This window comes from Mixophyes fleayi, chromosome 7 (assembly GCF_038048845.1).
Source record: "Mixophyes fleayi isolate aMixFle1 chromosome 7, aMixFle1.hap1, whole genome shotgun sequence".
NCBI classification, from domain to species: domain Eukaryota; kingdom Metazoa; phylum Chordata; class Amphibia; order Anura; family Limnodynastidae; genus Mixophyes; species Mixophyes fleayi.
In genome coordinates, this window is record NC_134408.1 from 10,476,855 (window position 1) to 10,494,230 (window position 17,376).

The 17,376-nt window shown below is 38.6% G+C and overlaps 1 protein-coding gene across 3 annotated transcripts in view; it reads left to right on the forward strand.

The window, feature by feature from the left end:
* The window catches only part of LOC142097314 (uncharacterized), a 46,753-nt gene that overhangs the window by 13,104 nt on the left and 16,273 nt on the right, over positions 1 to 17,376 (forward strand). For all 3 annotated transcript variants that reach the window (XM_075179048.1, XM_075179047.1, XM_075179049.1), the window contains 10 exons: positions 576 to 953; positions 2,519 to 2,824; positions 4,088 to 4,438; positions 5,290 to 5,661; positions 7,164 to 7,457; positions 9,882 to 10,232; positions 12,167 to 12,460; positions 12,587 to 12,694; positions 15,982 to 16,362; positions 16,845 to 17,141. In XM_075179048.1, the coding sequence (XP_075035149.1) occupies positions 576 to 953; positions 2,519 to 2,824; positions 4,088 to 4,438; positions 5,290 to 5,661; positions 7,164 to 7,457; positions 9,882 to 10,232; positions 12,167 to 12,460; positions 12,587 to 12,694; positions 15,982 to 16,362; positions 16,845 to 17,141 (3,132 nt within the window). The remainder of the gene's footprint in view (positions 1 to 575; positions 954 to 2,518; positions 2,825 to 4,087; positions 4,439 to 5,289; positions 5,662 to 7,163; positions 7,458 to 9,881; positions 10,233 to 12,166; positions 12,461 to 12,586; positions 12,695 to 15,981; positions 16,363 to 16,844; positions 17,142 to 17,376) is intronic.

Here is a 17,376-nt window from a genome sequence, read left to right on the forward strand (position 1 = left end):
CTGCATCGCCTGCCCCTGGCTTGGTAACACCCTCGGGCATGCTTGGGCACTGTTGAGAAGAATAGAAAGATGATATAAAATAAAATGCCACTACTTATACATACTTAATCTATATCACATGATTGACAAACTTTGACACGTACTTCAGGGTAGGTATCTCTTGAAATACAGTGATTATGAGTGATGAATGCAGCACCAGGTTAGACAGTCCCTACTCTCCACTGTGTGCACCTACCCACTGGCTTCACCTCTCCAGACATGATGGAGATCAGACAATGGTGACACCAGCATCAATTAATGTGACAAATATAAGGTAAGGAACATAGTTCCAGCGGAGAGAGACACCCACCTACCAGGGGGTGACTTACTTCTGTTCCTCTTTAAGATGTAGCATTTGCTATTAAGTCTTGGTAACTATTAAATAACAAGTGCACGATAACATGTTACAATGCTAATTACACAGTGACAAATACTGATTTATAATAAATGGTTGTGATAATTAGTACCATACCTGTTTTACCATCGTGTTCAGGCTGCATTGGAAAAAGTAATTGTGTTTTACATGTTTTATACAGGTTTTCAGGAGATTGTAGTGAGTAACATTCAGGGTGCTAAGTTGGTTGATGGTGAGAAGACCACCCTGTTCTGTACAGCTTCTAACTCTAGTCAGAACACCCTGGTGACGTGGATCATTAAAAATAAAGATGGCACAATGTGTGAGGTCTCAGAGTCTCCAGCAGGAGATAAAGAGGAGGAACAACCCCTAATGTCCAGAGAGTACATGGTGACAATGGAGAAGATTCCCAGCCAGAAGAAGAAGGGACTGTATGATGTTACCACAAAGCTGACCTTCATTCCATCGATATCCAGACATCTTGGGGCCAATGTTACCTGCAAGGTGGTTTCTGATAAGAAAGCTGAGGAGAAAAACTATGAGTTCAAATCAATTCATGGTAAGATACTTAGAATAACATAGGCCTGTTTTATTTGATCTTTGACATAAAGGTGAGGGGCCTGATTCATTAAGGAACTTAAATGAAGAAGTTTCTTATTTAAGTCTCCTGGTCAAAACCATGTTACAATGCAAGGGGTGCAAATTAGTTTTCTGTTTTGCACATAAGTTAGATACTGACTGTTTTTTCATGTAGTACACAAATATCACCTTTAAATTTCAGTGTACAAATAAGCTGTCAAGTATTTGTGTGCTACATGAAAAAACAGTCAGTATTTAACTTATGTGCAAAACAGAAAACTAATTTGCACCCCTTGCATTGTAACATGGTTTTGACCAGGAGACTTAAATAAGAAACTTCTTCATTTAAGTTCCTTAATGAATCAGGCCCGAGATCTCTACCCTTTTCTTTTCTACTTCTCACAAATCAGGAAATTGCTGTCTCCTGTATTCATCTAAGCCTTAACTTACATCTGTAATCTTTGCATCTCCACTGGTAACTATCTGTCATTATTTAAGATTGCTGTTATTAACTCTATACTGGAAAAAAACATTCTGATCCAAATTATATATTAGGTTACCATACCAACTCTAAACCCCCATGCCCCTCAAGGCTTCTTGAGAAGCTATTGTACCAGAACCCATTGACCCCCCAAACCAACGTCAATGTGTGACTGAATCACATAGCCCCAATAATTGCTTTTTTACCATCTCATTCTAGCTGGTCCAATGTTTAACCCATATTTTTGGAAATGTCTGGTTTTAGTATGGTACATCGTACTTGTCTTATTAACGCAATAAGGTACATTTATCCCCCAATCTCTTCAGTCCTGAAATATTGTATAAACATTTTGAAATGGTTAATTAAGCAACAATATTACCATTGCATTATATGGCTCCGAACACCTATGGACTAATTGAGTATGTGTGTTCCCTGGTGTCGGATTTTAACAGGACACGCCCACTTGAAAGTGGCTGCATCCACAAAACCGTTATTGTAAGTTATGTGTTTAACATGCGTTCTTAATTCCTATTTACACATATTACTAAGACGCGTTCACTAAGCTTTGCTACAATTGTATTATTACATACAGCATTCCAAAGCATTAATTATTTTGGAGCACACCCTGAAGCACATAGTACATAATGCTGCAGATGAGCTTGGAATTTAGTACTAAACATGCTTACACAATGCTCTGTTACAGCGAGGACAAAGCACAAGGTTTTGTCTATGCATTAATTACTTGCAGACTTTGCTGTAGTTGCAGACTTTGTTGTAGTGTAGTGGAGCAGTCACATGACCGGTCATCTCCGCTTCCCCTCTGCACTGATGACCGCTCAGGAAGATATAACTCATCTGTGAGCAGTAAACAATGCTGATACTTTACATTACACATTATTAAAGTGACACAACAAAATACTTCTCAATACAAAGTGGTATAACGATTATACAGCAAAAAGTAAAAAAATATTCCAAACTGATTTTGGTCTCCTATATAGTCTGATTAATTCCCTATATGTCTCCTGAATATTTATGTGACCTGAATGTATTATATTATTCTACAGCTAAACCTACGTTCATTGATCCAGTACAATTCACCCTTTCTAACCAAGAAGATGTACAACTCTCAGCCGGTTTACACAGATTTTACCCCAAAACAATGCAGATCACCTGGGTGTCTAAAAAAGCTCAATCAGAAGAGAAAATTCCATCACAGGAAGAAACAATGAATAATACAGACGCTACGTTTAATCTGAAGAGTAAATGTACAGTTCCTGGAGAGCTCTTCAAAGATCCGACGTATAAAGTCATTGTGACATGGAAACATGAATCCATGGACGTCTCCCAATCCAGAGAACTGTCTGTAAAAGGTAAAATATCAGGATTATAGCACAAACTGTTATTCATTCATTCATTCATTCAGTCATGTTGGAATCTTGACAACACTAGTCCAGACTAGCACTATCAGTGAAATACAGATTAGCCATCACTTGGTAAGAAGTGTAATTTTAATATTCATCTCAGAATAGGCCTCACACCTATATTACTATGAAATGTTACAGTCATAGGCAAACCAAGGGGGGTTTCTTAGTGCCTGGAAACCCCCTCCAAGCCTGGGGCACTGTATAATTGAGGTGGCTGGACCCTGCCCCCACTTCCCACGGCTCTGCTTGAAAAGAGAGAGGTGTATGCACCTAACAGAAGTGCACACAGCATTGCCCATTTTTATTATGGGGATAGGGGATAGGGAGAGTTGGAGAGCAGCCAAGTACTCTCTAAAATTATAGCCACGTCCCCATGCTTGCTGGTCACACCCACTGGTGGCATGGTGTGGAAACCCCCCTCTGCGTTTGCCCCTGACAGTATATATGATAGTTATGTTACTGCCTTGGAGAATTAGTATGTTTGAGCTCTTACATCTGATGCAGCTTAACATTGTATTTCCAATGAAAGGAAGGAAACTATAAATTGTAGACTAGTTATTGGGTACATTTTGAATTATAGAGCAGTTTATCTTTCCATAAATCTTGGCTGGAAGTTTGTGCTGGAACTTGTAGTGCTACTGCAAATGGAGAGCCACTGTTGTCCTACGCTTGTTATAGGGCTGAATTGTTATCTGGTATTATTATTTTCTACAGCAGTTTGTACACCTTATATATTTATCATACATTGGCTCAAGATAGTATTGTTTGGTGGGATGTCAAGTGTCTCGGGCTCCAATATCTTAGAAACACTCTCCCTTTCTTCATCCCTCACCCTCCCTCTCCCTCCCTCCCTCCCTGTCTCTTCCACTCAGGCATAATTACATTGCTTTGGGTTTTGTGCATTGTATCACAGGAGCAATGTAATAACACGAGCAATGTAATAAAGTCTGCTCCATCTGTAGTGCCAAGTTGCAGTGACTTTGTTTACCCCTCAGCTGAGCATGAATTAGATGTGCAGGAATTTCATCTCTGTTCTATATTATGTTAACAAATAATATTGGGGGAATTTAGGAAAATTAATGCACAAGAATTTTCTGTAGCCCCATATTCTAGTGCATTTTAGAAAGTTAAACAAACTTCTGCATCAGTTTTCAGAAATGTCTCCTTTGTGCCCTTACTCTGTTCCCACTTATTTATTTCCATTTTCAGATCTCCCCTGGCAGCCACAGATTCAGGACCCCCCAATAGAGAGCGTTTTCCAGGATGATGAGGTCCATTTACGGTGCACGGTGTCCAATTATTTCCCTGATGCGTTGACTGTGAAGTGGTTTGAGAAGAAGAAAGGGAGTCAGGATTTATTAGAAGTTTCACACTCTGAGAAATACACAATTCCAAAAATCACGTCAAACAGGACGGACAACAAAACCTTCACCTCTAGAGCAGTTTTATCTTTCAAGAAATCTCATCTGTCGGAGAAAGATGTAGCGTTTATCTGCAGGGTGGAACATCCCAGCCTGGAAAAAACGATTGAGTCCAGTACCCAGCAACTCCAAGACACTGGTAATTATCTCCTATAGGGGGCATAAGAGGACCTAAACCCTCACCTCAAACCCCAATACATTATTTTGAACAGTGTTCTTATTTATACATTGTTTTCATGTTGACTTTATTTTTCTATAAAAGCTCAACAATTGCATAGAAGATACTAAAAGTCTACAATGGAACAGCACCCACAGTGTCCAAGAAAACAGTAAAAAGGAAAATAACAGTAGACTTTCTTACCTTGTCTGTACAAAGGATCTCTCAGATATGATATTACTCTTTCTTTAACCGGTATAAGTTTTGTAATATGTTTTACAGTATAAACTTTTAATGCATCATATCTCTACCATCGGTTGCTCATCAGAGTGAGGGATGGAATTTACCTGGCATGTGTTACAATTGGTTATTACATTTTCATTCCAAGTGATTTTGTAAAAACAAAAGAAAAACGATGTGAGAGTCATTTGGCTTAAATAATTTTGCAGGAAAATACACCAATCTATCAATATGTGTCCTATAAATGCTGATATGTCCAGTAGCTGTTTATGATAAGTGCATTTAGAGCAATTGTACATAATTTAGTTCTATTTGGAGCCTGAAGTTTCTCCACAGATCTTACTATTAGACAACCCCTCATTAATTAAATCTTCCCCCTATCTAAAACAAGTACCCTCTGCTGGGAACCGGCAAGTGCAGATTTAAGTATTGCACCCTGTGCATAGCCTACATTGACAGTTCATATAAAACACAGTTTTATGTAGAGCTGTAATCACCTAACATCTACATGTTTTCTTCAAATAGACCCGATTTAAAATGTATCCCTCCAATGTTTTATACTAGTGTTTTTTTTAACTTTAACTATTTTACAGATGTTCAGGACTTCATTGTTAACAACGTCCAGGGTCCCCAGACGTGGTATGATGGGGAAAAGGTCACTTTATACTGTGCAGCCTTATACTGTACGGAGGACACCAAGGTGACGTGGTTTGTGACAGAGAAAGATGGAACTGTCTGTGAGATACCAACAGGAGAGGACATGAGAAGAGATGGTCCTCAGTCCCCTGGATACCTGGCTCTTAGAGAGAGGACTGACGTGTCAGACATAGAGGGTCTTCTGGACGTCACCACCTCCCTGAGCTTCACACCTTCTATTTCTAAACATAAAAAAATCACTGTGGGCTGCAAGATTGTCTCTGGGGGGAGAACCAAGGAAAAAACATTCCAACGTAAACATCTTTTTGGTGAGTATTATATTTTCCCTTTTTTATGTCATCACTTTTAGAAAGAGTTGAAGTAATTGTTGAATTGGTGTTATATGTAACTCAAACAAAGATGACGTATAACCAAATGTAATTTATGAAGCTGCAAAGATGTGATTGAAATCATGCACCTATTACCTGTAGAGCCTCGGGTCGCCTTGGCTTCCATTACAACTTTGTGCTCATCTGGATTGTACGATACTCAATAGATTTCTTGTCTTCACATTGACTACAGGTGTGTTCTGACTAGTTTCCTTTTAGTTTATTTTACCAATTTGCTGTTGATCATTTCATTCTTAGTAGGAAATTTATTACATCAATGAAATAAAGGAATGGGCAAACACATGGAGGTTTATTGTTATTCGTATTTATATATACACTTAACCACATCCCAGTACCAGTGAGATAAAAAGAAGGGTCAGGGTTATTGCCACAGAGTTTGGGAAGTCCAGCACAGACTGTACCCTTTGTCGGAGCAAAGCCATGCTCCATCTGTGTTTAATTATATATACTGTATATACGTGTATTTATTATCTACAGGAATTTATACATATATTAACAACACTTGTATAAATATGTTTTTGCAGTATCCAATAGATTGTTATTAAAATAATTATAGGTTACCAAGGCCCTTAACCCATTGGCTTAAAATACAAGTTCACTTGAAATGAACTCTACAGCATAGTTAATTGTCTTTTTCCGCAATATTGGATACTCTGTTACTCTAATGATGTGTGATCAAAGCAGCTAGTCCCCGTGACTCCCATCACCATCAGCAAATCACAAGTGGCCATTGTGGGAAGCTTCTTGAGATTGTCTGAGCAGCTAATGACACTTCTGGTCAATTCACTCTTCTGTCAATCTACGTCTGGACTCCTAATGGACAGTTTGCTGTGTTTCATGTTTTTTCATTTTTATTTCCCATGGATTACAATTACAGATAAAGATGCTGATTACGATTCTGTTGAATACAGATAAAGATATTGACGTTTGTCCCAGCCCAGTTCAGTATTTAGGAAAAGATTCATATTGATGGCACACACGAAAGGGAAAAATCAAATATATAGTGTAATAAAATTGAATTAAGTTTCCCAATTACATATAGTAATCAAATGCTGACAAAGGTAGAGCTTCATTCCTGCATTGTTCTTGAAAAGTTCACTATTCCATGTACTAACTTCAAAGACAGACCCCGGATTCAGTTTAATGCTTTCTTTGTTTGTTTGGTGTTTGACATTAATACAGTTAGTTTTGATAATACTGTAGTCTTCAAAGTGAACAATAGTTCACGATTTTGAGATCCATCTTGTGAATGCAGCTCATGTAACTGGCCACACGTGGCTCTACAAACCTCCATGAGTATGTTTCCTTCTTCTGTCATGTGATAAGAAGTGTTATATATAAATTTGTAACTGTAACATGTAAATTTGTAAACTGCAAAGATTGCTACATTGTCCTCTTAAACAATTCTTATTGTCTTCTAGCAAAGCCCAAAGTGGTGAATCCCATGAGATTATCTCTGACTGATCTGGGAGAGGTGCTGTGTTTATTGGACATAGATGGAATTTACCCTAAACAAATCCAAATTAAGTGGAACGACACTGAAACATTGAATTCAAAGGAAGTATTAACAAATACAGATGGAACTTGTAATGTTCACAGTGAATATAAAATACCTGGAAATTTTTTCAAAGATCCAAAGTCGACAGTGATCGTCTCTTGGAAACATGAGTCTATGGAGGGCTGGGAGTCCAGACAGGTGTCAGTTCTGGATAAAGGTAAAAATAATACTGAGCTCTAAACTTTATTGACAATGTTTCAATTGGTGTGATTTTAAATAATATTATTTGACAACAGTAACCCCAAGATTCAGTGAGTTTCAAATGCTTGACATAAAGTGCTGCAAATACTATTTAAAATAAAGAAAACTCAAATGAAAGTCCATGATTTAACCACATACATTTCCCAGGAACTTTTCACACTCTGTAGACTTTCATCTACATAAAGGTGCAGTAGACTTTACATTCTGCAGTGTAGTATGGATTAGATGTCAGAGAATATCGCAGCTGTTATAGCAGTCTTATTTGTGCTAATTATTGAGCCATGGGAGCTAAATGTTTTAATCAAGATGAGTCAATCTAAACCACCTACATATTGGGCCATTATATTTAATGCCTGTAGCAGAGTGCTTTCTGCTCCTCAGGATAGTTCCATTATTTCAGCCATGTGTTAAGGAAAAGCTTCTGCTCCACTGGCTTTTTGCTTCAGTTTTTTGTTAAATACTTTATTTGTAAAATTTGTAAAATGTTGTCACATATGTTATAGAAATCTGCCATGGTCCAAAGAAAACTTATAACAATATTGAACTGTAAACAAGAATAAATTAAGTACAATCCCAAATGAGGTACTAAATTAATATGGAAAAATAAACAGAACTCAATAATTGGAAACTAGTGAAAAACCAAAAGAAATGTAAGGGAATGTGACTGTAGATAAGGTATTTAAAAGGGGAGGTAATAGGAACTATTTGATATTATTCCCCATCTTCTGTTCTGGAGTACACCCAAATACCCTTTGGAAATCACCTATTGATGCCGTGTTCCCAAGTGAGTGCAACCTGTCTGACCCAATAGAGGAACACTCCTGTGTGACCCAAGAGAGGAACACTCCTGTGTGACCCAATAGAGGAACACTCCTGTGTGACCCAAGAGAGGAACACTCCTGTGTGACCCAAGAGAGGAACACTCCTGTGTGACCCAAGAGAGGAACACTCCTGTGTGACCCAAGAGAGGAACACTCCTGTGTGACCCAAGAGAGGAACACTCATGTGTGACCCAAGAGAGGAACACTCCTGTGTGAACGCTTTTCAAGCCTGGATCATTTATTATGCCTGCTACTACTGTAAATGAAGGCTATCTGTCAGAGTGAGCTGCTATACACCCCGTGTGCTTATTTCAGGCCTGTTTTGACCACTGCTTGGTCCTTATCCAATCTGATCTAGATCCAAGATTATGCAAACCAGCCTGGGCACTAGCAATACTGCTTTCACTGCTTGGTCTTCACAACCTCTCCAAGATGAGTCACCCAGAGTGACGATGAAGCTCTATGCAAGACTGCGGTCCCCTCCTGGCCTCCTTAAATTGTTTCCAATCAGAAAGCCACATTCAAACTCTCTGTGGAGGTCATTGACAATCTAATCAAAGAGTCTTTTGCGACCCTAAATGTAAAAGAAAAATTGTCTTCCTTCAACAATGATAGTGTTATCTTTAAACATCAGATAATACCAGTATGGTTTTTCCCACTAACAAGGAGTTCGATGACATTGTGAATGCCAAATGTAAGTCATAAGGAAAAATGTCTTCAATCACTAAACTACTCTCAATGTTTTGCCCTTCTTGGTGGACTCTTTAGTCATATGGGCACCACAGCCCATGATTGATTCACCAATATCATGTTACTCCAAAACAAAATCATAGCTGTTCCTGATGCAGTGACCTGTAATGGCTTACGTGATTTCCTCCTGCCACCTCTCTAGCGCCACCATTCAAGTCCAACTATAATAGACTTCTTGAGATGCTGACATTTTTTCACCAGAATAAGGAGGTACTGTATTCAGTTCATGTTGGTTTCACTTGTGACCTAAATCAGGACATAGTCTTCCCATCCTTTCATCCATCTCATTCTGCACCCATAGCAGTTAGCATTACACCCTACCAATTAAAATGTCTCTCAGAGCCCTTTTCAGGTGTCCTGTCTCTTTGTCCTTCCCTCAGGATATAGAAAGGGTAGAACATCCTCTGAAAATGCCAATATTGCGCTGAATACACAAATTCACTCTCAAGGTATTTTCCACTGATGTAAGGCTATTCCCTTCAGTGTTACGACTCACACTATCTGGTCCAATAGTACATTATCTGCCTTCTAGGATCAGGGTCCTATGGAACAGCTAGGTGTGTGCACCTCTAGAACAATGCTCACTTCTGGACCCATGCAAGAAATAAGGCAAAGATGAAGAGAGCACATGAAACAGTCTTAAGGGAAAGTTTGTTACATATGCCTTTTTTCATGGTTTTGCAAATGTTCCAAAATATTTACTGGGAAAACCTTATAATATTTTTCCACATCAAATCATAGTTATTTTAAATATAATCTTCCTTTTTATTTGTCATGATTAGTAATTTTATTTATCGTTATCCTCTTAGAGTTTCCTTGGAAGCCAGAAGTACAAGATATTCCAGTTCCCAATCTTCTTATCGGCAGCACAGCTACATTGAGGTGTGAGGTGTCTAATGTATTCCCTGATGTGCTGAATGTGAGGTGGCTGAAGAAGGAGAGACATGGCCAGGAACTGTTCCCATTGGTTCTTAGTGATAAATATAGTATTTCAGAGATCAAACCAGAGAAGCAGAAAGATAACACATTTACATATAAGACGTGTTTAAAGTTCAAACCGTCCATCAACACAGAGGAAGGAGCAGAGTTTATCTGCAGAGTGGAACATCCCAGTTTAGAGAGAGCCACAGAAAAAAGCACCGGACCGCTCTGTATAAAAGGTGATTCTCTAAAAACATGGGGACATGATGTACTGTGCCTGGGTGGCCACTGCTAATGTACTGTTTTGTGTTTTCTTGTGTAGTGCTGCAGAAAATTATACATAATAGGAAAAGTCTTTAAATGTGTTGGGTCAAGTTATTTTTATAATTTCCATTATATTACCAACAGCTAGAGGTAAAACAATACTGCCCAATTTCTATGAGGGACATGTCACGGTTACCCCCAATCATTCACCTTATTTTCATTGGTGATGGAGCCTCCCGCAATGCTTTTCTGGTGTGATACAACCATTTTGGACCTCCAGATGGGTGCGCTGCGGGAGCGTGTTTCATTATACACTGACAACAATGTATATCTGCAGGACCTTTGATCATACCTCACGGCAGCCCTTGACATTGTTGGGACACGTGGGATAAACATGGGATGTATTAAGGGCTCAGGTTGATTAGGCTAAATGTTTTATTTTTCTGATTGTTGGTTGGTGAATTCCAAGCTTTTATGACCCATTCTACTAGTTTACTTCAATGAGCAGTCTGGATTAAATATCTGGGCATTTGGATACATAGGAATATGTCCCAAGTTCATCTCTAATTCATTATTTACCTACATTTTTGTACGTGTCACTTGATTTAGCGCTGTATTTACTAAACTGCGGGTTTGAAAAAATGGAGATGTTGCCTATATCAAACAATCACATTCTAGCTATCATTTTGTAGAATGTACCAATAAAATGATGACTAGGATCTGATTAGTTGCTATAGGTAACATCTACACATTTTGAAACCCACAGTTTAGTAAATATACCCCTTAGATTCCATAGTAACTGGGCTTTTGTAGGTACACCCTATACACCCTAGTTTTTCCAGCTTGCAGCACAGGTAGGAGGTCTGGCATCAATTGATCTATATAGGTATTATATAGCCTCCTAACTAGTTGGTGGTACTCCCCATTATTCTGTAGTTCAGCAAAGTCTGCAGAGGAGGCTATTGCTTATTCTTTTGAGGGCCTTGAAAATATTTTATTCTTAGAACAGTCTTACACACATGGACATTAGGAGTATCACATGATGCCTCTCTGTTCATACAGTGAACATTTTTCAAAATGCTGTTATTGAAATCTTTCGAGACCTTCGGTATCCTCTTGTCTACTTAAAAGACTTCCTAATCTTCTCTCCAGATTTGTCTTCTCATAGACAATATGTTAGGACTGTACTGCAAAGTATGTGAGATGTCAGCCTCTATGCTAAATTGGAAAACTGTTCAAGAATTTGAACAAGTTCTTGAGCAGTGTGAATGAGTAGCAAATTTGAGCCACATAAGAGAAATTGGAACCCTAAAATGTGAGTTTTCATGCACTATATTAAACACGAAAGTAAAATACAGTGTTCAGATTTATACACGACTGTCAATTCAAGTTCTAGGATATAGTATAGTGTAAATAAGTATTTCCTTTCCTCTCCATCAAAATAAAATTGTTACATGCCGCCATGCTTTATGACTAATATTCACAAGATTGGACATTGAAACTATTAAATAATAGTTTAAAAGATTTTTTTAAAAAATCCACCCAAAGCGAAAGATGTAGTTTTAGAGGGAGATTTAGAATATATGAAATATTGCAGAGTTATACTATCCTTTAGACTGGCATTACACTAACCTAATAGGTCCCTTTCCAATGCTTTCCCATCTCTGTGTATTAGAGCACTTTTAAATAAATGATAAAAGACTACTGTAGGAAGGAATGGGATCAATGAGCATACAAGAAGCTAAGAATTGAACACACAAGATCTAGTAATAGAGGAAGAACACACACATACCTAGTAATTGTAAACATGCACATGCTATTTGAAATATAGTTTTTGGATACTTCAGGCAGATCCTTTCATATCACAGTATCATTGTAACTGTATCGTTCTTGTTCCACATGTTCTCAGGTTTACCAGTGGTGAAGGACATTGTCTGCACTGGTGAGGGCATCTACTCTCTGGCTGTGAATGGCATCTACCCACAAAAAACTACAGTCTTATGGAAATTGTCTGTTCAGGCATCTACGGAAGAGAGTGAACCTCTAATCTCTACTCTCACATGTAAAGACAATGAAGATGGAAGTTACCAGGTGATGAGTATTTGTGACCTGAGTAAAACCACAATTGATCTAGATAAGTGGAGTGTTCTACAGGCCACAGTGGAGCATGAAACCTTGGATTCCCCCATTTCTAAAAGTATTGGTAAGAAAAGAATTGGCATTGTGATAAGGTCACACAATATTCAGTATGCAACAACAAATTATACATTTTTATTTCAAATTTTTATCAGTACAATATTGTGATTTTTATTTGTGATCTATTGGGCAGGCATAAAGAACACTTCTCCATTGTCTCAAGAAAAGAGCCCAACAGAGCATTCTCTCCAGACACCAGTAGATGGGACCACTGACCTGAAGGCTACAATCCCACAGAAAGGTGAGATTAATGTTACTATCTAGGTTTATCATCCAATTCTATGCTGTAGAAAAATGGAAAGAGATCATGAAAGTAATAATTGTAATAACAAATTAAAGCAACAATCACAGATAGAAGATTTGTTTTCTTTAAATAGCAAGATTAGTAACTTTTAAGCATGCATGTGATATTGATTTTTCTTTGCTATCTTCCTACAAATCATTATCTTCCTTTCAGTTGAGTTACCTTATGCTATATGCCATTAGTTACTTCTAATGTTGCTGTTCAGTTTCATCCAAAACCATTGTAGATTGAGTTCCACCTGCTGACGTTCCAGGGCTTTTTCCCATGGCTCTCTATCCAAACCTCACCAAATTCAGGAGTTTGTTCTAGAACCTTGTGATAAAGCCATGGAAGTAAGTATTGGTGGCAGATTTAAAGATTAAGGGCCTTGTTTGCAGTTGAACTCTTTATGGTTCAAACATTTAAAATGTCAATGCTGCAAGGCTGTGTCTCTGAAGTCTCACTTCAATCTGCTGAAGCAGACTTTGGCTTATAGGTTGCAATAGACCTCAGTAGAATAGTTCTTTAAGCAAGTTAATGTTGGTATTTTAAAGCCCAGAAAAAATCAGCGCTAGTGTCCAATGCGATTGAAGGAGAATGGGGTGGCCATGTTACCCTCCTTCAACCTGGAGACACCACTTTGGTGTGCTGGTGACACAGTGAGTATCTCACTTGGTCTAGCTGAACTAGTAGTACTAGTCGCTGAAAATCAACCGAACCTAAGGAAAGCTTGGTGGAGTAGGGAGGTGTAGTATGCTTGTTCAATTTTATGAGATACAAATGGCTATTTCATAATCTATGCGCACCGCTGTCACACGCCGGCCCCCGCAAGCGGGAACCGGCGGTCTTGCTTCCCTGCGGCAGGCAGATGTCTCGGCGATTGCGGTCGCATCCTCCTGAATGCGGGCGCCATTTTGCTTTCAGGTCTGCGCTGACCTGTTCTTCCTTTTAAGACCTCCCACTCATCCCTCATTGACCCAAATCTATTGGAGGGACATTTAAAGCACCTGATTTAGCTGTCAGGTGCCTGTTCTTTGTGCTCACTTCCCTGCAAGTGGTAGGACCTGGCTCTTTCTCTCTCTGCTCCTGGAATCCTGTCTGCAGATGCCACATTGAATTCCATGCTGTTCCAGTGACTTCGTTGCCTACCTATTCTAAGTTACTTCTCTAGTGTCCATGTCCAGCTGCAGTTCAGTCTCTCCTGTCCGTAGACCACATTGAATTCCATGCTTTTCCAGTGAGTTATCTCTCTAGTGTCCAGCTACAGTTCAGGATCTCCTGTCTGCAGACCACTAATTGAATTTCCACGATGTTCCAGTGACTCAGTTGTTATCTACTCTGAGTTACCTACTAGTGTATAGCTACTATTCTCTCTGTTCTCTGCTCTCCCAAACTGATCTGCCTGGTACTCTCTCAAGGGACTGCGACCTGCGGGACAGGGGCTGCTAAGACCATACCACCTTCCAGGGGGCTCCTGGTAAAGACCACCTGTTCCGTTAGACCCGGCACCCTTGGGTTGAGTTGTGTCAAATCAAGCAGATTTAGGGGATCCTAATATCACCTGCGAATTTCGTGACAACTGGTTTTGCTTTGGTCCATTTAGATGATGCATCCAATTTACATCAAAGATTTCACATTCTGTAACCAGTCGCAGGATGACTCCACAAACTGGAAGATAAACTAGGTGTGTGAAAAGGCGGAAAGATCTGAAGAGAGCCACAATACAAAGTGTACATATCACATCAAAGTCCAACCTCCTGCCACTTAGGGATTCTGGTTACTACTACTACTAGTTTTACTTTCAATAAACAAAACTACAATGAAACTATTTAGTTTTCCTTTAAAATATGGTTCAGTTTAGCCTATTATTGCATGCAAACTGTTTGTCACAAACGCCCAGTCTTCCTCAGATACAGCAATCTGAAACAGCTGTCCGTGGCTGGAGTTACCTTGATCACTTACCAAGAAATACACCTTTTCTGCCACCACAAAGGATTTACTATGGAGTCCTTGTGTTCACCAAAACCACTTATTAATATTGCACATTTAAATCACATGTACATGTAGCATAAGCCTCATTTGGCTTCGTAATTTCACAAAGAATCAAGGAGAATATGCTATATTAAATATATTTAATTTGAAAAATGTTTCCAAGGCTTAAGTACAAAACAGTTAAAAACAAGACATATAAAATAAGTTGCACAAGTAAGTTTCAGAAATAAAATAGTAAATAAAACCAGAGTCACTAACTTACTAGTTTAAGACTTGGCGTGAGAGGAATACACTCTGGGAGATATGGCACATTCTAGCCTAGATACAAGTCTCCTCATAGAATGGGCAGCACAGTGGCTTAGTGGTTAGTACTTCTGCCCCACAGCACTAGGGTAAGGAGTTTGATTTCTGACCATGGCCATGTGTGGAGTTTGTATGTTCTCCCCATGTTTGCATGGGTTTTCTCCGGGTCGCTCCGGGTTTTCTCCCACAATTCAACAACATACTAGTAGGTTAATTGGCTGCAATCAAATTGACTCTTGTGTGTGTGTGTGTGTGTGTGTGTGTGTGTGTGTGTGTGTATTAGGGAATTTAGACTGTAAGCTCTCTTAGGTCTGGGACTGATGTGAGTGCATTCTCTGTAGAGCGCTCTGGTATTAGTGGGGCTATATAAATAAAGGATGCTGATGGATGACCCTGCTCAACTCCTCCACCCATTCTGTACAAACTTCTTAAACCGCACAAATGCTTTCATCTTCCTCTGCAAATTCATGTGCTTTGGCAGAGATATTGGTACACTTGTGGAAATCTCGGTGCATGGAGGCTCTAAACCTATATTTGCACTGCTCTCTGGCCATTTTCCTCTTTGTAAGTTACCTCTGTAATATTTTTACTGTATATATCATAAGTAGAGTTTGGAATATGGACATTTTGGTGAAAGGAAAAAATGGAATCCCCTGTGTAAATCATACACTTGTCCTTGGTACGCTCTAGCCTATATGTATATAAGTTATTTTAAAGAGCCACTAAACTTCAAGCTTTACATTTTCAGAAATGAACCATGTAGCACATTTTAACATACATTGTTCAGTGATTACCTGTCACTCCACTGCTGCTCTGTAAAAAAATAAAATTTTTTGCCCCCAATCCATTATTATTTGTATATGTGGTGTTGATAGGTAACTAATATGTTGTTTTGTTCATTAAGTCTGCTGAGTATATTACTATTTTCTATACCTTGTGTCTTGTTTCAGATGATCATCAGATATTCATTGTTGGTAAAATAAATGGACCTAATTTGTGGACACACGGGGAAAAGATCACTCTTTATTGTTCAGCGTCTCATTGTCCTGATGATGTTAATGTGATATGGACGGTGACAGAGAGGGACGGGAAACAAGTCATAATATCCAATGCTGGAGAAAAGTCACTGAGGGAACCAGAAGCTCTGATGACTTCTGGGTATTTCCTTACTACAGAGACAGAGAAGTCAGACAAAGAAGGACTATTTCATGTAACCAGTTTAATGACACTTATACCGTCCGTGTCAAAACATGTAGGGACTGATCTTACCTGCAAAATTATATCCAACGGGAAAACCAAGATAAGGAAATTCCAGCCAAAGTCTATACATGGTAAACTATTATTAAACTCCATTTACTGAAGTTGTTTATCATTAGCTATATATAAAGTGTATAAAGGATTAAATGTGTAAGATTTAGAAATATTTAAATCTCATACTAAACATTTCCAGTAGCAATGACATGACTTGCCAGAGAAAACCCTGACACATTAGAGCTCCATCCGTTATCTCTCCTAGTCAATGCAGTTCAGCCTTTATTATTTTTATCAATTGTCAGTGACCAGTGAAAACTTTGTTTTATAAAAAAAAAGATATAAATATGTCACTACGTAAGTAAAATCTATATATTTCTCCTTAGATATAAATAATGGCCAAATTATAAAAAATAATATTTTTCTGTAGTAAAGCGGTTTTGTTATTCCATAAATCTTGAATGTCTATAAATAGCAAATATAACTTTGCGCGCGTTGCTGTATTACAATATGTGTATTTTTACCTTCATACTTATTTTATATATTAAAAATTTTCTTCTAGCAAAACCAGTCCCAGGTGATGTAAGAACATCTCTGTGTAACTCTGGGGATGTGTTGTGCTCTCTGGACCTACACAATATTTATCCCAAACAACTTACACTCAATTGGACCAAAGGCCAAACTCAGCTGCCATTCACAGAGGAATGGAAGGAAAATACTGATAATATATATACTGTATACAGTCAGTGTACAGTCCCAGGACATCTATTTATGGATCCCAGCACTAAAGTGTGTGTGACCTGGAAACATAAATCTATGGATAAACCAGAATCAAGAGTCCTGTCTGGGAGAGACCTCGGTAAGAGCAAGAAATGTCCTTTTCTGGATGTCCATTCACTCTCTATATCTAAATCTATATTATTTACATCAGTCTGCTGACCACATGTGACCGGTGTATTACCTGTAAATACTTCTGTTTTACTTCTGTTTAATCAATAGCTATCAGGAATAGAGATGAAAAACAGGTTTAGTGCAACAGCTGCACTTCAACAGATGTTGTTGGTTCAAAACTAGCGTGAGTCTCATTAAGGTGG